This window comes from Musa acuminata, chromosome BXJ1-6, assembly GCF_036884655.1.
Source record: "Musa acuminata AAA Group cultivar baxijiao chromosome BXJ1-6, Cavendish_Baxijiao_AAA, whole genome shotgun sequence".
Classification (NCBI taxonomy): Eukaryota; Viridiplantae; Streptophyta; class Magnoliopsida; order Zingiberales; family Musaceae; genus Musa; species Musa acuminata.
In genome coordinates, this window is record NC_088332.1 from 9,972,633 (window position 1) to 9,993,289 (window position 20,657).

The 20,657-nt window shown below is 42.0% G+C and overlaps 4 protein-coding genes across 5 annotated transcripts; 3 read left to right on the top strand and 1 right to left on the bottom strand.

Moving 5' to 3' along the window:
- Positions 1–2,241: 2,241 nt before the first annotated feature.
- LOC135677699 (ethylene-responsive transcription factor LEP-like) lies at positions 2,242–3,267 on the top strand. The gene has a single exon (XM_065190077.1). It carries the CDS (start codon positions 2,306–2,308, stop codon positions 3,125–3,127), a length of 822 nt encoding a protein of 273 aa, XP_065046149.1. The 5' UTR covers positions 2,242–2,305; the 3' UTR covers positions 3,128–3,267.
- Positions 3,268–4,240: 973 nt separating this feature from the next.
- Positions 4,241–5,224, top strand: LOC135675463 (uncharacterized). The gene has a single exon (XM_065185614.1). The coding sequence runs from the start codon at positions 4,241–4,243 to the stop codon at positions 5,222–5,224; it is 984 nt and encodes a 327-aa protein (XP_065041686.1).
- A 625-nt stretch (positions 5,225–5,849) lies between these two features.
- On the bottom strand, positions 5,850–11,423 carry LOC135676157 (probable protein S-acyltransferase 7). Of its 2 annotated transcripts, none has more exons than XM_065187021.1 (6): positions 11,135–11,423; positions 10,566–10,743; positions 9,297–9,476; positions 8,215–8,526; positions 6,759–6,992; positions 5,850–6,669 (listed from the first exon to the last, which is right to left on the bottom strand). In XM_065187021.1, the coding sequence occupies exons 2-6, from the start codon at positions 10,668–10,670 to the stop codon at positions 6,229–6,231; spliced, it is 1,272 nt and encodes a 423-aa protein (XP_065043093.1). In that variant the 5' UTR covers positions 10,671–10,743; positions 11,135–11,423; the 3' UTR covers positions 5,850–6,228. The 2 variants fall into 2 exon arrangements, with proteins under 2 accessions (XP_065043093.1, XP_065043092.1); XM_065187020.1 differs by having other exon boundaries at positions 10,566–10,754.
- A 2,169-nt stretch (positions 11,424–13,592) lies between these two features.
- LOC135676159 (calnexin homolog) lies at positions 13,593–17,817 on the top strand. The gene is made up of 6 exons (XM_065187023.1): positions 13,593–13,845; positions 13,932–14,001; positions 15,682–16,811; positions 16,914–16,985; positions 17,146–17,262; positions 17,351–17,817. The coding sequence occupies exons 1-6, from the start codon at positions 13,765–13,767 to the stop codon at positions 17,498–17,500; spliced, it is 1,620 nt and encodes a 539-aa protein (XP_065043095.1). The 5' UTR covers positions 13,593–13,764; the 3' UTR covers positions 17,501–17,817.
- The last annotated feature ends 2,840 nt before the right edge of the window (positions 17,818–20,657 follow it).

The following is a 20,657-nucleotide window of genomic DNA, read 5'->3' on the forward strand; positions in this document are numbered from 1 at the left end:
CCTTTTCCTGTTATACCTGACCATTACAATATGATGTGCCATGTGATTTCTCACTCTCTGAAACTGCTGATTGTTGGAGACTGTCAATACTGCTAGAGCAATTCTACATATAAAAGCTAACAATCCATATACAGAAGAACATTCAAATGGAGTTGTTTGACTGTTCTCTATTAAAAAGTAGAAGTCTCTGTTAGCTCTTCTTTAGATCTAAAAACTTAAGCTTGTGTTTCTTATATAGATATTAGTGAAAGGGTTACTGACTTAAGAAGCTATATGACAGAGTAGGCATCTATGCTTACTCTGTGATGCTCATCCTTGCCATTCATTTGCATAAACTAATCTGAAGATATAAAAATTATGGAAATGTTTGATCAAACTTCCTAGAACTCATAACATTCTGCAGCAATAGTAAATGTGTGCAGTATGACCATGCAGCTTATGGCATTTTGCAGTTTCTAGATAGCTTTCCACCTTGACCTTGGATTAGGATTAGAAACAGGATTGGTCTTGTGAGAAGGATATACTAAAACCTCTTGCTATCAGACATTGGGTTGGTGTTTACTCAACTCTATTGTATGTGTACATGTAAGGGTGAAAAGTTTGTAGTGGCTGAGTCATCTGACCACTGCAGAATAAGTTCTCCTCCCTTCACATGCACACCAACAGATCTTTTGACTCCCTGAGGCTTCCATGGGACCTGCAACACCAAATATAGGACAGCAAACTAAACTCTCCACACCTCTGAGATTGAAAAGATTGAAGGAACCTTTGGCTTTGGAAAGGTGTTTTGGGTTGTGGAGCTTATCATTGGTTCTTTCTCAATCTGCTAGCACATGGATTGGCAATGATAAGCCTTTCATACCTCACTTAAACAAATGTGTGTGTGATTTGGAACATGATCTGTATCTGAACTCCCATAGATTTAGATTCTGAACATTAGATTATTAGCAATGCATTAAATCATGCATTCTCTGTTTTGTAATGCATCTTTTTGTGTCTCTCCATGGCAAGGCCATGAGTGGATGGTCACATCAATTCAGGAGAGAATGTTTTTGGACTGAGAGAGTGTATTACATGAATCCATGGAAGAGAGAGAGAGAGAGAGAGAGAGAGAGAGAGATGACAAGAGTAAAGGCCATCATAGTTGCTGCAAGATACAATGAACTCATGGTTGGCTTCTGGTGAGCTCTCAAGAAACTTCTCTTTCATGAATGCAGGCCAAGAAGAGGCAGTTGCAGACTGCAAAATATTCAAAGCTGTGGCATCTAATCATTTCATGTGATGGCAATGGTTGTGGAGGGGGGAGGGGCTTCTCCTCATCATTAGCAAACTCCATGCCATCAGAGAATGATCATAAAGGCATATATGAATGCATAGGGACCATCACTTGGGCTCTTTAATGCCAACCTGAGTCCATATTCTTTTCACTTCTAGATTGCATCTGATTTGTTTTCATTTTCTTTAATCTATCAGCATGTGCCTTGTGACTCTCTAAAACCTTACTCTCAACAATCAATTCAATCCTCAAGGAGAAAGTTTGAGTCGCAAATGATTAGTTTTCAAGCAGTGAACCATGTCAAGTTGATCATAAATCTATGCCACGACTCCATAAGAACAAATTTTATGATCATCAAGGCAATCTGATATCGTCAAAACAAATTTTTAACCGTCATGACGATATCTCCAATACTAATAATACTATTTTGATGCGCAAGTTAATACGAGATTCGAAGCGAAAATTGAAAGAAAGATTTTAAATATTGAGTCAGAAATTTATAAAAAATAAATATTCTATACGATAATCCGAGTGACTGATCTTCGAATGTTGATTACTGATTAATCATTTAAAATAACATATATTTTCTTTTAGCATAAAATAGATGATCAGCATGAGTTACACCAAGAAAGAGAGAGAAGAAACTAATGATAATAAAATGAAATTTAGAAGGTCTAGGATAAGAAAAACCATATAAATTGAGGAAACCTCAAGATGATCATAAAAGGGATGGTCAGATGTAATCCGTGTTTACTAACTTTGAGTCCACATTGCCTCCTTTCCACCACTCCCAATCATTAGATTTATGTTTCTTGAACCCCACACTTCAAATCATTAGATTGATCATGTGTGGGCCCCACCCCCTCCCTTATTAGATTGATCATTAGATTAAACATGCGCCAAGCTTCACATATATTATCATGTGTATCTCTCCATCTCTCTCACTGCATCACCTTTGCTTGCTTGTATATAAACCCTTCACCATGCAAACCCTCCACCACCTCAACCTCGACATCCACACATCGTCCGATGGGCTTCTCCTTTTTCTTCTCCTCCTCTTCCTCCTCCTCTGCCATTCCAGCCTCTGAACCCACTCAGGAGAAGAGAAGCAATCGCAGGCCGCAGCAAGACAACAGCAGCAACGACGCCGGTGGCGGTGGCATGAGGTACCTCGGCGTGCGGCGCCGGCCGTGGGGCCGGTACGCGGCGGAGATACGCGACCCGGCGACGAAGGAGCGCCACTGGCTGGGCACGTTCGACACGGCGGAGGAGGCAGCCGTGGCGTACGACCGCGCCGCACGCACCTTTCGCGGCGCCCGAGCGCGCACCAACTTCGCGTACCCCGACCTCCCGCCGGGCTCCTCGCTCACTCCCTTCCTCTCCCCCGACCTCCAGCCCCCGCCCTCCTCCTTCCTCCTGTCCCCGCCGCCGCCTCTGCAGGGCTCCGGACACCCCGCGGCCATGTTTCCCGCCCTGGGATGTCAGGCCGACTACAACCCTATCTCGGACAATGCAATGCCATACGATGGGGCTGACTACTACTACCACCACCAGCAGCAGGACGGGATACAATACGCGGCCTCGACGCTGCCGCCATCTCCGCCGCCGGTTCCAGCGGTGGCGTCTCCATGGGAGTCGGTGTCTGCTCCGGCGGCGGGCGAGGAGGACTTATCGTCCGTGTGGTGCGACGCGGAGGAGTTCAGCGTGCAGGGCACCACGGCCTCGCACGGGATCTTCTTCGAGGAAGGTTACGTGCACAGCCCCCTGTTCGGGCCGATGCCGGCGGTGGACGACGCCGCCGCCGACGGGTTCCAGCTCGGTGGATCGTCTTCCTCCTCCTACTACTACTGACGAGCAAGGCTACAGTTTGGGTGCGCGTCCTCCCGCCCGCCCGCCCTCCAGCCGGTGGACGTGGCGTTTTCTTATTGGTTCGGGTCTTCTTTGTCTCTGCTCTCCTCCGGAGATCAGCTTGGGATTTCAAGTGTCTCTTCTTCTCCTTCCATTAAACCTTTTGTCAAAAGCTTCTCATATTTCTAGTTTGTATGTAACGATGCTTTTTGTCGTCTCTCTCGAGTGACTCGCACTTACTCCGTGGCTACGTATGAGAGCAGAGGTTTCTGTTCGTAATGAATCGGAGAAGATTCATAAAAGTGGAGAGTGGCAGAGCAGATGTGTGGTGGACTCGACCGACAAAAGAATATCTAAGCACTCCTCGCATGTTTTCTCCCTCGCTCTTAAGCAGCAACTCGTGGACATCTGCTTTGGGCCATCAAGAAGGCTTCAGCTCCAACCAGCTTTCCGGCAGCCCATTCGATTCTCCTCGCCCTTGCGACATGCAATCCACGACGACGCGCGAGCGATGCTTTTTGTCCGGGTTTACTTCGAACAGATTCCTTGCCCACCGTGATTTCCACCACCTGTTCGATCAATGTCCTTTCCCGACGCACCATCCAGTTGACCGCGCCCCCCAAAAAAAAACACCAAACGGCGCATCTGTGTCAGTTTTCAACGATAAGCATACGAGATTAAAATAAAAAGGGTCGAGATAGAAAGAACGGCAGGTTGGGCTCCGGAAGAGCATCGACATCAGATTCCAAAACTCTCCCAGCAGAGTCCAGAGAAGCACAACAGGCATTCACATACAAGTCCAAGCAACGTCCAAATCCAGGAAGTAGGCACCATGAGAGTGCTGATGAGCTTGTAACGTGGTTCTTCCTGTGAGAGCTACCGGGAGATCTGATGCCGAGCTGCTTGCCACTGGAGGCCGTTAACATCGCACTCCTTAGTTCCCTTGCGGCGTTTGCCGGTATCTGATTCCTTGCCCTCGCCTTTAGTTAATTGGTGTCGCAAACGTCACCTCTGGGCAGTATAGCTTGGACGTTGGCTCGCCACTCCACGCCACTCCCTACAAATACGGTGTTGGGTTCTCTCGAGTTACTCCATCGAGTGATACAGAGTGCGGCAATGGCGAACCAGCCGCCGACCGCACGTCCCTGGCTGCGCCGACTTGCGTCGCAGACCCGAGTGGAGCCACAGCCGGCACCGCCCCCTCGAGGTCCGCCGATCCGCCAAGCCTCGCTCGCTCTTGGTAGGGCAGGTCTGTTGCCTACGCAAGCTCCAACACAGCCTGCACCGGCCCAAACCCAACCACCGCCACCAACCCGGACTCAGGAAACACCACGGCCTGCATTGAAAACCACCAACGGTGCCGCCGCCATATCTGCGGTACCGACACCACAGTCAGTGCCGTCACAGCAAACCCTGCATTCCTCCCCAACTCCTCCGCAGTCTCCTATGGTCATCAAGACTTCATCCCCAACGCCACCTCGATCCCCCAGGACTAACTTGACGCAGCCTCCTGCCACTCCGGTGCCACATCCAGCGCCTGAACCTATGCGGCCAAAGCTCGCTATCGAGCAAGGCAATGCCAACACAAGAGGCGCCGGCAATGGTGCAGGGAATAGCCACAACAGTAATCACAGCAACTCCATGCACGACAACATGAAAGGACGCGCTGCTTCCCGAAAGACAGACGAGAAGAGTTCAGCGACAGAGAACGGCAGCGCAGGGAAGTCAGCTACCAAGAAGGAGAACGAGAACGAGACGAAGGCCATTACCATTGCAGGGTACAACGTGGGCGCCTACATGGATCTAGGCTCTTCCCACGGCCGTCAGATCGGAAAGCAGCAGCTTCATCACGCGAAAGGTGAGACTCAGGCTGAGGACGCGAACGACACCGAAGGGAAGAGGACGAAGACAGCAAGCAAGCGGAAGCCAATTATCTCACCGGTGAACAGCAATGTGCAGTGTGTCAACAATTCATTGCTCTTCAACGCCTGCTGCGCCCAGGGCAGCCCCGGCGTGCACATTAACATCAACCTCATTAGGAGGCGCCACCCCGAAGACAGCAACTCCTCCACCCAAAAGAACCATCCATCTCTGCGCTAAGATTTCGAACATGGAGCCGCCCCTGCTTCCATCTGGTTATACATGAGAGAAGCTTTCGCTTTGTACTCGAAATTGCTAGTGGTGTGATTCGCTTTTCTACAATAATAAATGAGATATTCCGATTTAATACAGTGAATGCGGCCTTCCTGGAATATTTGGTTCAAAAAGAGTCAGTATTAGACATGTATCGCCTGCAGCTTGGACACCTTTCTGGGGTTATACATGCAGTCTGAAGCTAAGTTGGCTTCTTACCAGGACGTAGGAATTAAGCCAGTGGAAGTAGCAGGACTGACGCAGAAACACGCTTCATAACCCTGCAGTGCAAATGAAATCATCAGAGCAACAGAAGCAACGACATGGAAGGTTGGTGACTTACTGTTGTGTCTCTCATACCTGGAAGCGTTTGCTTGCAGTGATCAATGAAATCCTCACCAAATTCAATCCAACGTCCATCTTGGGCGGTAGCTGTTCTGTAAGAAATGAGTTGAAGTTTACACACAGACCCACAACTAACATCAAGTTCTACTTGGCCTTGGTCTTGACCTTGAACAGGCTAAGAAGTATCTTGGTCCCAAATACAATCAATGAAATCCTCACCAAATTCAATCCAACGTCTCGGTAGCTGTTCTGCAAGAAATGAGTTGAAGTTTACACACAGACCCACAACTAACATCAAGTTCTACTTGGCCTTGGCCTTGGCCTTGACCTTGAACAGGCTAAGAAGTATCTTGGTCCCAATACAATAAAGAAGAAAAAGGACAGATGAAAAGATTGAATTCCCAAGAAAACAACAGCACATGCAGACATTTACAAACACCTCCAACTCCATATCAACTACGTGTATACAGTTGATGCTGCATCATGTTACTGGATACAAACTCGTCCTTCGTTAACCATTCGCAGCATGAATCAGACAAAAGGCTTTTTGTTTCATGTCTGACCACTCCTAGAATGGATCCCAGTTAGCTGGATTAGCAACTATCAATCTGCATCTCAACATCATTTCAAGGAATCCCCCGTGTATTTCCTGTGTCCCCATATCCATGCTCCATTCCAAATTCAGCAGCCAGTGCCTCGATGTCGTGTGTTATTTCCCAATTGCCTTTATCACCAGGCCAGTTTGAGTGTGGTGGTTGGGTATCGCATCTTTCTGACGCTCCGATCTCAAACTGGCTCTGAATGTCTTCAAGCTCCTCTGCAGCCACGGTATGCCTTTTCCCACCACTCTCTAGGTCCAAGCTTGTCTTCGGCATATCTGGACTCACAACACGCCCCAAAGAACGCGATGAGGTGAATCCAGCTGAATCCTCTTTCACCTTTGCTCTGAAATTATTCATGGACTTGGGAACTGATGAGAAGAGGACCTCCTTAACATTATGGATGCACCCATGGTTATACGGATTCATTTTGCCATCATAGCGATATCGAAAATTCTCATATGTGGTCTACAAAGAGGACATAAAGCAGTTATGTTTGCACAGCGAAACATACAAAATTGACCAGCAATCCATGTCTTAAGAAACAAAAAGCTAACCTGATTGGTGCAAATTAAGTATAAGTGGAAGGCTGTCAAGCCCCCAACAAACCAAGTGGCTATGAATGTATAAATGACGAGAATGCCAGAAACAGGTGACTTCAGAACAGCCGCCCAGAGACTGCATTCATATGCTTCCATAATCTTTTTCAGGTTGACCCAGCAGAAGGCAAAGACATACAGGCATAGAATGGTTGTTGAAAACATGAACATAAAGAATAAATGATAGTTCCTCTGCTTGAATGCAAATGAATCAAAATAAGTCATAAAAGATGGAATTAGTGGTGTCTATAATGTGTCAATTAGTTTTTCATCTTTGATTGACTAGATCAAGAGGTAATAGAAAAGCATGATAGCATCGATGGTGGTGATAAGCAAAGGTAACAGAGTGGTGCACGAAATATGCAAGATGATTCAGCAGGGGCCTCCACAGTCGGAATAACCCAAATTTTGTGTGTAATTTCAACTCAAATCATCAACTTCTCTGTGAAATAGAAGAATAAACCTACTATTTTCCAGAAGAATACAGAAACAACTAGCTCCATTATGACATAATGACATAATTTAAAAAAAATTAAGTTTGGAACAACAAAGTTTTAAGATACTTCAAATCTGGGCCAAGCATTGGCAAGGATTGGGCTTTGGCTGGCAAGATGATGTTGGGGTCTAGGTATCAGGCTCCAACCAGAAATCCACATTAAGAAGCAAGCCTACAGGAGCTTGCTCAAGCCTACAAAGTTTATAGTTTGGAGAATGGCTCAAATCTAAAATATATGATAAATGGTCAAGATCAAGCCCCACAGGCAAGAGGGGGCTCACCTCATGCTGCCTCCCATTGTATCTTACCAACTGAATGCTACTGTTCACCGCACTAGAAGCATAGACCACCTTCCTAGATCCTATCATCTAAACACTGGAAGAAATCATCAAAGTCGGAATCTCAACAACATTGCAACCAAGGAGGACGGCTACCTTTCTATGGTTCTCCCACCAGTATTGTACGAAAGAGGAGCAAAGGATTATAAATTTTGTACTATGTTAGTCCTCCTTTTCCATTGGATCTATGAGTGATCTTGTAGGCACAGAAGGGTGGAAAAAGAATGTATCGTTGGGTTTTGCGGATGGGAGTCTTGAGAAGACAAAAGATAACATTTTTCTGATAGCAAAATGGGGAATTAGGATGTGACATGTATGGCTGCTGGAAGAAGGGAAATATCTCATCCAACACTTAATTCCCCAGTCGTTAACATAGATCCCCTGATGAGCAGTAGGCAGGGCAAATACCTCTTGTTTGGATCCAAGCTTAACTTAGCCTTTGTCAAAAATTTTATGCTCTTTATACTCCGGGTCAGAGTTTCTAGTTAAAAGAACTTGCTCATGATCCATGGATAATTTTATAGTAAAAAGGAGGCAATTAACGAGGATGAGGTATGGAGAAAGAAAAGAAAATTCATACTCTTCCAATACACTGCCCGACCCAGGGACAATGATGATCAAAGCGCTCCACACAGTTGTTGCAGATTGAGCAGTGAGAGCAACGAGGGGGGCGATAAAGCATGCAAGTGTTGCAATATTTGACCTTTATGATAATGCCATTTACAAAGACATCTTTGGTAGGTGGCAGACTTGAGGAGCCACCATGACTCCCTTGCCAGTCCGCACATAAACCGGGTGAGATATTACCATTGTCTGTTGGTTCAGGAGGATGTGCATTACGAGGAACAATTCCTGGATCTCTGCTAGAAGTAAGAAAGAGAAGAATAATATCCTGCATATACCAAAAATCAATTATGCTAAGAAATCATGCTTAGTAATGATTATAACAAAGGTCCGTGAAACATAAAAACTGGCACATGCTTTCATATCATCAACGCTATTAGTTTCATGATATATACTAGATTTGACTTATGCCATGCAGTTCAACTTTCAATGGTTTAATTCAGGAATTAGAGGAATACTTCTGTTATAACTGTAGTTAATTTGATGAACTTACAGTAATTACCTAAGCTTAGTAATGAATGTGGCATGAGGTACAAGATAGCAAATAACTTGTTTCTAGAAAGTGAAGAAATTCGCTAGCAAAACACAAGCAAACATTTTACATTACGATATATACCAAAACAACAAATACAAAATAGGTGCTCGAATCATTTGTTTAGTCACAAGAATAGTGTTTAGGCACTGTTCGTCGACAGGCAGGGTTAAAATCTAAAGGTACACCTGTGCAATTCTATGGCAAGACTCTCTTCTACAAATTTGTTCTTGGGAAAGGTATTATTAGCATATCATAAAAGCTTTAGATGAGGCAAAATATATTTGCTGATCTCTTCTTAATCATCCATAGGCCTTCTTGCATTGCGTTCTATACCTTTTGCATTGTGTCCGTATATTTGCTATATGAAGGTTTAGTTGCCAACATAATTACCCGAGGGTATCGGTCTTTCTTAAGAACATGATTGCAAAGAGCTAACCCAAAAAAAAACTTTTCTAAAGCTAGAACACTATGAAATTTGAATGTGATTAGATAAAGACACTCACATATGCAGCAAAGATAAGAGTGATAGCTATAATGAGAGTTCCATAATGATGGAACTCATTAACCAGCTTCTGTGAGACAAATATAGCAAAGAGGATAACTGGAACTACGATAAGACTTATTGTAAGGACCAGAGATCTCGCATCTGGACCAAATATAAGCCGCCCTCCCAGAAAGAATTTCTGTAAATATGAAAAGGGGAGATGGTTAATTTCTCTTCCGACTTAAGCAGTTAGCACTTAGCAGGTTAACTGATGAAAAGAATAGAAGTACGACAATAGAACACCTAAATGCATACAAGATGCAGTACATGGCTACCACTTAGCATGATCAACAGATAATTAGTTCATGAATATTGACGTGATTTAGAGAGAACCATGTTTTGCAAGTTAGATGCAACTCAGAAGAAACCTCATAAGCCAGTGCATAGTATACAGAAAGCAATCTATGGTCAACAAAGACAAAAAAGGCTTGCATCAGGTAACTCAAGAGAGCATCTGTTGTGACAAAATGATAAATAATATTTATTAGGCCTTTGAAATCTCGAAGAAATGATAATAACGTGGCAAATAATCTGATTATTGTGCTACAAATTTAAGGAAAGAAATTTTGCGTGTAAGCAATAACATTAAGAGCTAATTATCTTTATTCTTGTAACCTGGCAAGAAGTACGACTTTTTCAGCTTATAACTCTAGAAGTGCCTAATTCAAATTCATCGTGTAGCAACGAGTGCAACATGGTCAGAACAGGGTATTTTGTATTCTATTGTGTAAGTAACCTAAGTTTTTATGTCATACCCATCCACCATGGTGCAAGACTATCAGCCAAGAACCTGCTAAATATACAAGTCAGATTTATGCTACTTTTTTACCAAAGGCAATGAAAGGTTCATGCTATATGATAGATAGGTCAATCCAATAAACTTTTATGTTCTCGATTCCCTACAAGGTAAAAAAGTTATAACCACGCACGAAATATAAGATTGTATTACAGGCACCAGAAGTGAATAAACAGGATGCTATAAGTGGTGGCAAATAGTGCACATAAAGGAAAGGGTGTGTTGTTATTAATCCTAAAGCTCCTAAAAAATATGCAAGTAAGATATGATTTTACTCCAAATTCTCGATCGTATACTTTTATGCCTAAGTGGTGACATAACTCCTTTTGCTTCCAAATGGCTTCACTTTTTTTTCCTCAATCAAATCAAAACAAAAGGAGTTTCATTACTCCACAGAATCATAGAGCAGATGCGAGCTTGGTGATTCCTTACGTTGCTTCCTTTCCACACTTGATAGACCCGCCTTGACGGACCACTCGTCTCGATAATCCTCCGGTTGGAATCAGAGATATGATGTGGAAGAGTCTTCCCGTACATCTTGCCGTGCGTCTTATCAGATCCTCATGCACAAAGATAGTCCTCACTCCTACACAATCCCAGCATTTGCAATCTGCACAATATCTGATCTCCCGTCGTCACAGATAAGCAAGCAGCTTAAAGAGCCAAGTCAGTGTCTTCTAACTTATCACCAACAAATCGTCAAAAGTGTTCCCTTTTAATCGGAAATTACAAGGTTCAAGCGATCACGCAAACCATTCACATCGTCGACACAAATAAATCAGCGATCCTTAAAATTCCCCCAAAAAGAAGCAACAAAACGTGAGAAAATGACTCCAAATCAAATCAAAGAGAGAAAAGACATATGCAAGAAAAAACAATGAAATTACAACAAAACATCAAAAGGGCAGATGTAAAAAGTCCAACAAAACCGCCAAAAGATCACGATTCGAGGAGGCAAGATGAAAGAAAGGAAGGAAGAACGAAGAGGGTGTCATCATCACCTCAAACAAAAGGAAAGGAATGAGGCGAACAGGGCCAAGCCCTAGACGACCTCTCCTCGGAGGAGCTCCCGGCAGCGGATCAGACCATCACCGGTGAGCAGACAAGAGTTGCAGCGGGAAGGAGAGGCGAGCGAGGGAGCTACGGATCTGCGATTCCGGCCGGGCGGAGTGACGATTCCAGTGTTCTCGCCGGTGAGATGAACCCCGACGAGATGCAGTAGACGGTAAGGGGGACGAAAGACGGGGACGAGATGCGGGGGGGCCTGCTAATTAATCTCTACAAGCAGCACAGAGAAAAGGCAAGCCCGCGCCAAATAGGCAAACCGAACGTCAAATTACTTCGAAGCTTCCATTCCTTTTTCCAAATGACATTCATGTCCCATTTCTTCCTTCTCCGATTTATTTGGGCCCGATGTGAATTAGGTTACAAATCAATACGATACGGTCGATGGTTTGATCGAACCATATCAAAATAAGCCTAATGTGGTCGATGGGAAGACAGGTAGGAACGGGATTACTTTAGTGGGTCGGACATGGTGGAGGCAGAGATCCGAGAAAGGCTCGGAGGCCGGCCGGTGGGGCAGTCAAGCAGACCAAACTGATTGCATGTGACCAATGGGTATATATATATATATATATATATATATATATATATATATATATATATATATATATATATATATATATATATATATATATGTATGTATATATATATATATGTATGTATATATATATATATGTATGTATATATATATATATGTATGTATATATATATATGTATATATATGTATATATGTATATATGTATGTACATATATATGTGTATATATATATATACACAAATATATATATATATACATATATACATACATATATATATAAATATATATATATATATATATACATACATATATATATATATATATATACATATATATATATATATATATATATATATATATATATATATATTTCGAAGGTGAGACTCTAAAAGGAGTTGAATAAAAAAAATTTGTGAGTATTACACCTTAAAGTTTAAAATTTTAATATAATGGGCAAATATAATAAAATATATAGTAATTCTATTAATTTTTCTATTTTATGTAATATCAGTGATTTCTAAGTTGAATTTGACATATTTTTAGATTAATTCTAATATTGAGTGCGTAGTTCGTTTATGAGTGTAATTATTGAATTCATCTCGATATTTTGGTATAGAACACAAATATAATATAAATAATAATCCTATTTATTTTTAAGGTGGTTAACTCAAATTTTGATAGATATACACTAATATCTTATAAAAATACATCTTAGGGTACCCTAAGTAAATTTTAAAAAATATAAAATACTTCTAACCGTCATAAAATAAGATTTTTTAAATAAATTACTCACGATAATAATGATATAATATAATAATATATTGATGGTGATATACGAGATACTAAATATTAAGGATTCAAAATCTTATCTGATATTTTTTTGAAAGTGCGAATGCTCGTAAATATTAAGCTTAGAATTATACCTTCGTAATTTATATTCAGAAAAAATAATAATTTCGAGAGAGTAACTTCAGTGTCTAACGTAAGATATATGAGTTAAGATGAACTGTCCTTATAGCATGAATGTTGCACCACATGGACGTGTCATCATCGCTTTCAACACTTGCTTCTGCTCAAAGAGGCCGACCGCCCTGAAATCTTTTCCTTTTAAAAGCTCACCGGTGCACCTCTGCTTTTTCCATGGAAAGGATGGATTCATATCTCGCCTCCTCTGTTGCCGCGCCCAGCTTTTCTTGCAGAAGACAACCCACCGTCCCTCACTCTCTCTCTCTCTCTCTGTCTTTTACCGGTTCGGTGATCGGCTCTATGCTTCTGCTGCACGTCAGAAGCAGTGCAACCACATGATGCCATCATCAGGTGATGGCAGAGGACATGCATCGCTTTGTTTCCCAAAGCGAGATTACAGACTACGCTCGATCCACATTCTCAGACCTTTCTCTGTGCCTCGTTGTGGCAGAACTCATCAGGAACAGAGCAGTGATGTTGGAGTCTGCTCATATGTTACAGCCCGGAACAGAGCACTTCCAACCTTGACACCTTTGTCTATTGACCGCATACAGCTCGAGATTTGACTGACGAATATTTGGACAATCTATCATTGTTTCAGAAAAATACTAATATCAACTTCGACTCCTCAAAATGTAAAATTTCACCATATATTAATTTAGATCATTCAAATTATTCACTTATAATTTCAATTAATTTTCTTATCAAATGTATAACCATCCCAAATGATAGAACAGCTATCTGGTGGACCCTGTCTCGATCCATATCACAGGAAGATGACGTGGCGTCTTCCTATTGGTTGCAGCAACGTGGTCTCTCATGTGATTGGCGGAAACGAGTCACCAGCGAGTTTTATTTACGGCCCCGCCTCTCTCATCGCCCCGTGGAGAGAATCGATTGCAGGAGGCAGATCGGTTCCCGTGGACGCATCTGCTCCATCGGATTCTCCTTAAGATCGCCACTGCACTTTACGCTCTCTCCTTTGCCCATCTTCACCGCGGGGCATCGTTTGGATCTTGATCTCGCGTTAGGGTTCCTGTAGGATCTGCTGTTTCTCTTCACGATGGGTGGGGGGAAGATGGCCGCGCCGCTCCTCCTGCTGCTCATCGCGTCCTCTCTTCTCCAGATTTGGGCGTCGGATCCGGTATTTCGCGCTCCGGGTTGATTGCTCTTGTGTTTTTTTGCTACCTGTTTAGCTAAAAAATTAAAGATTCGTGGGTTTTGATCCAGTTGTTCTACGAATCATTCGATGAGCCGTTCGAGGGGCGATGGATCGTGGCCGAGAAGGAGGATTACAAAGGTATAACATCACCTTCGGATCTGTTAGTGATCTCTTCGTGTAGCATACTCGTGCTCGTGGTGTAAAGATTGCATCTTTGGTTTTGCCTGATAACTAATCTCCATCTTGTGATCTTATCAGTGGTTATTCTTCTCAGATCTTGTGCTTGAGGCTTTAAATTAAGATAGCTAAAGTAGTGGAGCCTAAGAGACATAGGACTCGAGGAGTCTCCTTTTCTTAATATTTATATTACTTGTATGCTGTATGTCGTTGCTAAATTTTCACCGTGTTTTAGGATAAAAAAAATACTATTTTGCGTAGGCAACAAAGGATTAAACATGGCGACGAAAGCTCCCAGTCTTGTTTTAGGTGTGGGTTGATACAAACGTAATAATTAATTCATTAGCAACATGCCATACGCATGCTAAATTATAAGTAAACTCTACTCTTATATCTACTGATTTATCGATTGGGGTTGTAATCGGCCGTAATTGGGATTCAGTTCATGCTTAAAGACTCCGACGGTTAGTTATACAAGGACGAGGTCTACTATTTGCCATAGAGAATTTACTTTTTGTAAGTTGTTTTGTGAGGGTTTCTTGAGCCACAATAAGTAGAATGTACTGATTTTACTGTTTTTAGTTGGTTGAGGAAATCTCAATTTGTTTGCCAGTGAAGCTTTTGGCATTACATCACCAAACCAACATGCAAACACTTATTTGCACTATTGGTGTGGTTACATGTCTTTGGTCGCCAATGCCTCCATTTTGGGATTCCATAGTTCTATGTTGGCCTAACCTAGATGGAAGATGCATTGATATGATTCTGTTATCCTCTATCACAGTGGCATATTTGACCAATAGTTGTCGAAGCATTCATCTCGATGGGAAAGTCTCACCGCCATATCCTAAAATCAATTTGTTGGTTTCATTCTTCTTTAGCTATCTTTAGGACTTGGATATCTTATGCAAAATTTTTGTGGCCTTGAATGATTCCATAAACTTGGTAAAGTATTGCATCTTTGTGAGCAGAAAATTGGGATGATCCCCATTTTGGACAATATTAATAGATTTCTTAGTTCTTTAGTTTAAGATTTATCAGTCTGACCATTGCATGTATCTTGTTATTGAAATTTCTGATATTGAATCTTTGCATAATTTTTTTCGTTTTGGATTTTAAGACGGTTTGCATATCTATCTATGCTTTTTCTGATTGCTACTTGATTAATCCTTTTTCACTCCAAATGCATTAATTACTTGATATGTTGTTAAAATAATTTGTGATATGGCCTTGTTTGATAATTGCCTCCCTTCCACTTGAAAGGCTGGTTTGCTTGGTTGTCATCTTCATCTGCGACACAACCCTCCTTGTGTAGAGGATAATCAAGGAACGAGGTGCCAAATTTTTTACATTGATTAGTTGAGGATAGCTGTTAACTTCTGATGGATATTAAAAATGGTTTATACTGATATACAATTGGAGATAGAATGTATAGAACGAACACAATCAAAATGGAAAACTAGTGAGGTAAACATATTTTAACTGCCTTATATTGAGTGAACAATGGTGTTTGTTTTGAGCACTATATTTGCTACATTTTTTTGCAAGAAATTCTTCTCACATATTGATCAAGATTTTGATCTCTATAATGATTATTTGTGGATCTGAATTTTTCTGTATGGGCTATGTATCTGTCATTAGGTTTATGGGAACACTCCAAGAGTGATGGTCATGAAGACTATGGGCTTCTTGTGAGTGAGAAGGCTAGGAAGTATGCAATAGTTAAGGAACTCGATGAACCTGTCATCCTCAAGGATGGAACTGTTGTTCTACAGTTTGAGGTTCGACTACAAAATGGACTTGAATGTGGAGGTGCATATCTGAAGTATCTTCGTCCTCAGGGAGCCGGATGGTCTCCCAAGGGATTCGACAATGAATCTCCATATACTATAATGTTTGGACCAGATAAGTGTGGGTCAACGAATAAGGTGCATTTCATCCTTCAGCATAAGAATCCCAAAACTGGGAAGTTTGTGGAGCATCATTTGAAGTACCCTCCATCTGTCCCATCTGACAAACTCTCTCATGTCTATACTGCTATTCTGAAACCTGATAATGAGCTGAGAATTTTAGTTGATGGAGAAGAAAAGAAGAAAACAAATTTCTTCTCTGCTGATGACTTAGAGCCAGCGCTTATTCCACCCAAGACCATACCTGATCCTGATGATAAAAAGCCTGAGGACTGGGATGAGAGGGCCAAAATTCCAGATCCTGATGCTGTAAAGCCAGATGACTGGGATGAAGATGCACCAATGGAGATTGAAGACGAGGAAGCTGTCAAGCCGGAAGGATGGTTGGATGATGAACCTGAGGAGGTTGATGATCCTGAAGCCACAAAACCAGAAGATTGGGATGAAGACGAGGATGGGGAATGGGAGGCACCAAAAATCGACAACCCAAAGTGTGAAGCAGCACCCGGCTGTGGAGAGTGGAAGAAGCCAATGAAGAGGAATCCAGAATACAAGGGAAAATGGCATGCTCCCTTAATTGATAACCCGAACTACAAGGGTATCTGGAAGCCACAAGAGATAGACAACCCCGATTACTTTGAGCTTGACAAACCAGATTTCGAGCCAATTGCTGCTATCGGTATTGAGATTTGGACAATGCAGGATGGCATTCTTTTTGACAATATCTTGATAACCGGTGATGAGAAGGTTGCGGAGTCATATAGGTCGGAGACATGGAAGCCTAAATATGAAGTTGAGAAAGAAAAGCAGAAGGCTGAAGATGCTGCTGCTGAATCTTCAGATGGTCTGTCAGGTTTTCAGGTAATGTTGTTCTACCAGTTTTATTTGTAATATTAATCGACTTGAGTTTGTTCCCTTTGGGCTTGGCATTTACATTCATGACTTTCATATTTTTTATCGCAGAAGAAAGTTTTTGATGTTCTATACAAGATAGCAGACGTCCCCTTCTTGGAACCATACAAGATCAAACTCATCGTGAGTTTCAAATCTTCTCTCTCTTGTTCACATCCCAAACATTCTTATGAGTTTCTTTTGCTATTACATCTAGTTGGCAACCTTCTGCATGTTATGAGTAGAACTTTGCTGATAGATGCTCGTTTTTGTGACACCATATCTAACCCATCTTTCCATGCAGGATGTCATTGAAAAAGCAGAGAAACAACCAAACGTCACTATTGGAATCCTGGTGTCCGTAGCGGTAGTGGTTGCTACCGTTATCTTCAGGGTTCTTTTTGGCAGAAAGAAGCCTCAGGTGAGTTATCTTATGCTCTGGTCTCATCATTTATTCACTGTATGCAGCTTAACATTGAGCTTAACCTTTTAAGACCACCATTGTACAGGCTCCAGTTGCACCGACCGCCACCGAGACCAGGAATTCTGGAGCTGCCGAGTCTGAAGCTCCAGGAAGCAACGACGATGACGAGAAAGAAGAGAACGATAAAGATGATGCTTCAGCCCCACGAGCCAGGCGGTCTAGGAGGGAGACATAAGGCAGATAGGTGTTCAAATTCTAGTTATTCATTTTCAATATGAGCTTTTAAGCTTTCCATTTGAGCATGTATGGAAGTTTTATTACTGGCTCTTAGCAACTCAGACGAACGGGATTTTTGCCTCCTAATGTTTGGATTGTACTTGCATTTTGGATCGTAGTTGGGAAAACAAATAGATCTTCGTGACTCATGTTAGATCTATGGAAAATTAGCTTGGTTTTGCTTGACTAAACAGCTATTCCAACCATTTATATTTCACTTAATACTGTTCCTTTCTACGGTTATAAATTATGGAACTCGTGGTTGTGTTGTGTTCATGTGTTCCTTTTTTTTTTTTTTTGTTTATTTTCTGTTTCCATTTATCCCTTTGTGTCTGTGGAACTTTACATCTGCTGCTTAGCTAATGACATAAGGCTATATGTAATAAGCCTTCATTCGTGGAAGCCACATTATTGGAAATTGTTGCTCTCATTTTCACCATACTTTTTCCTTCATACCTAACAATTGAACGTTAACTATATTTTAGATATGTAATCTTTGTATGTTATTTGCATAACTTGTAAAAATGGAAAATGTTCTTAAGTCGACGGTTGAGAACCTTTTTGAAGATGAGGGGGGACCACGAGGCAGTCATTTGTCCACCGTTTGATTACAACCACGAGGCGCAGTGTTGCGGATTGGTCGGATCCGAATCCTTAACCATTCTAGAACAGCAGCTGGATCGACTGTGATATGATTGGATCCGGATTTTATTAGGAACTGTTCGGTTTACCGCCTACGAACCGATGTGACGAACTCAAATGCAAGGGTCGAGATTCCCGCGGCCAAAAACGAACGAGGAGGGATCGGCTTCTCGAGTGATTGCGCTCTCGGAGACCCGTCGCCGATCTCCGCCTCTCTGTTTCGTCTGTCGCCTTTGTGCTCGCCCTCGTATCTTGTGGCGGAGAACGAATCAAGCGATCGAGAAGATCCTCGAGCATCAACTGCCACAAGGTTTGCGTTCTTGATTCTTGTTTTCTTGAAAACCCTTCACAGCCCTCCACTCTGTCGCGTCCGCCAGTTCGCTCGGCCCTTCTTGTAGCGGAAGATAAAGCAGCGGTGGACTAGATCCTCGAGCATCAAGCTCCGCAAGGGTTTCCGTTCCTGAGTTCTTGTTCTCTTGAAAACCCTTCCCCGTCCTTTTGATCGTCCCTTCTTGTAGCGGAGAACGAAGCAGCGATTGAGGGGATCGTCGATCATCAAGTTCCACAAGGTTTGCGTTCTTGGGTTCTTGTTCTGTTGGAAACCCTTCACCGAACTCGGGCCGTACTCCACTCTGTCGCGTCCGCCTTTGTGCTCGTCCCTTCTTGTAGCGGAAAACGAAGCAGCGATGGAGAAGATCCTCGAGCATCAACTTCCGCGAGGGTCTCCGTTTTGGAGTTCTTGTTCTCTTGCAAACCCTTCACCGCCCTTTTGCTCGCCCTTTCTTATAGCGGAGAATGAAGCAGCGATGGGGAAGTTCCTCCAGCATCGAGTTCGGCAAGGGTTTTCATTCTCGAGTTATTGTTCTCTTGGAGAAGGTTGCCGTTGGTCGCGAGATGTCTGAAGGGTCTCCATTCCAAGAACCTCAGGTCAGTAGTCTCCTTGGTCCACTACATGTTCCCCGTTAGTCGCTTTGTTGGTCAGTTTTTTAGTTTTTGGTGGGCCGGAAGAAGTCTGCCTTGAGTCCATGGAATGCTCGAAGCTTGATGGCTTTTTTCTTAAGCATTCATCAGCCTTTCGGCACGGTCTGTTGGTAAGTAGTACGGGATGGGAAATAACTGTTGAAAGAAGTTTTTTGTATCTGTTAGTTAGACAACAGATGCAATATTTCTTTTTCAGAACGTCAATCTTGTCTATGTTGGTTTTGTTACACAACAGATTGTATCGAGAGAGATGAGAGAAAATAAAAAGGAAGATCAATTAAATAAAGGTGTCAATACATGCAATATGATGGCAAAGTTTGTTGTCGGGATTCAAGAAACTTTAAGCAGCACAGTAAAAACAGGCTTGTTAGAGATGTTAATTAATTAATTAATTAATTAATTATATATATAATCTCTTCTATTATTATTCATTCACCTTGATCGGTTTCCAATTTGCTGAGCATCACTCGATGTTTTTTAGTTGTAGATCAGTGAATCAACACAACAGACCAAATATGGGCAATATGAGTTAGGGGCATCTGATCTGATCAACAATGTTGTAAGTGTTGATGAATAAACTTTTTTTAGCACGTGGTGATGGCTCTACCGATACTATTTAGTTATAGATGTTCTGTATATCAGTTTTTCTTTTATTTTTTGATACTTGTCTTGATTGGCTTCTTAGACCCATGGTTACTATAGTCTGCAACAATAGAAAACTACTAAGCTGTGGATGGAAAGCCATGAATCCGTAGGAAAAATTGGAGCAAAAATGTGAACCTACTTGAGTATGTCTATCGGTACTGACTTCAGTTTGTAGGAGTGATTTTCTTATGACTAATTATCATTTCACAACCCTTGCATGTGACAGTCATAAGTTTATGGAAGCTGCAGAGGCTTGCTGCATCTAAGGAAACCATGCTTATTTCTGATAGTAGGCAACTGTGGTTGTGATACATAGGAGTAGAGCACTCTGTATCATCTTCTTTGACAGAGGTAAGAAGTTGTCTTTTTGACTCAATTTTGCATGATTTGTAGGATTTCATAATAAAGTTATAAAATATGTGTTTTAAAGAAGAGAATTTCAACACTCTTTGCCTTGATGTGTGTCGTATGCTTCGATTTGCTTTTAGATTGAACTACGAGAGTACAATTTCTAAGGCTTCATGCTCAACTAATCTGGCTGGTATAACTGAGCTTGCCAATTTAGGTATATTCATCTTTTATTGCTAGCTAGAATACTCTATTTTAAGTTGCAGCTATTCATCAGAAGAGCATTTCGGACAACTAGATGCATCTGCACGATTAGTTATTTTAATATCTAGTTAGTGTTCTTCCATATATGTCAAATAATAACACCTTATGCTACCTAAGCAAGAATTGAGATGAGTGACTTTCATGTAAACCCAAATCTATGGGCTCAGATTATACCTTCAGATGATAAAACATAAAAAATTCTGGAGTTGTTGGAAGCCCGAAAGCAACAAATTTCA

What these genes read in the sequence shown, in the direction of transcription:
- LOC135677699 (XM_065190077.1), top strand. Translation starts at nt 2,306, where the DNA reads ATGGGCTTCTCCTTTTTCTTCTCCTCCTCTTCCTCCTCCTCTGCCATT.
- LOC135675463 (XM_065185614.1), top strand. Translation starts at nt 4,241, where the DNA reads ATGGCGAACCAGCCGCCGACCGCACGTCCCTGGCTGCGCCGACTTGCG.
- LOC135676157 (XM_065187021.1), bottom strand. Translation starts at nt 10,670, where the DNA reads ATGTACGGGAAGACTCTTCCACATCATATCTCTGATTCCAACCGGAGG. An exon ending in AAGTGTGGAAAGGAAGCAAC is followed by an intron (nt 9,477 to 10,565) that starts GTAAGGAATCAC and finishes TCATATTTACAG; the next exon opens with AAATTCTTTCTGGGAGGGCG. An exon ending in ACTTAATTTGCACCAATCAG is followed by an intron (nt 6,670 to 6,758) that starts GTTAGCTTTTTG and finishes TCCTCTTTGTAG; the next exon opens with ACCACATATGAGAATTTTCG.
- LOC135676159 (XM_065187023.1), top strand. Translation starts at nt 13,765, where the DNA reads ATGGGTGGGGGGAAGATGGCCGCGCCGCTCCTCCTGCTGCTCATCGCG. An exon ending in AGATTTGGGCGTCGGATCCG is followed by an intron (nt 13,846 to 13,931) that starts GTATTTCGCGCT and finishes GTTTTGATCCAG; the next exon opens with TTGTTCTACGAATCATTCGA. An exon ending in CATACAAGATCAAACTCATC is followed by an intron (nt 16,986 to 17,145) that starts GTGAGTTTCAAA and finishes CTTTCCATGCAG; the next exon opens with GATGTCATTGAAAAAGCAGA.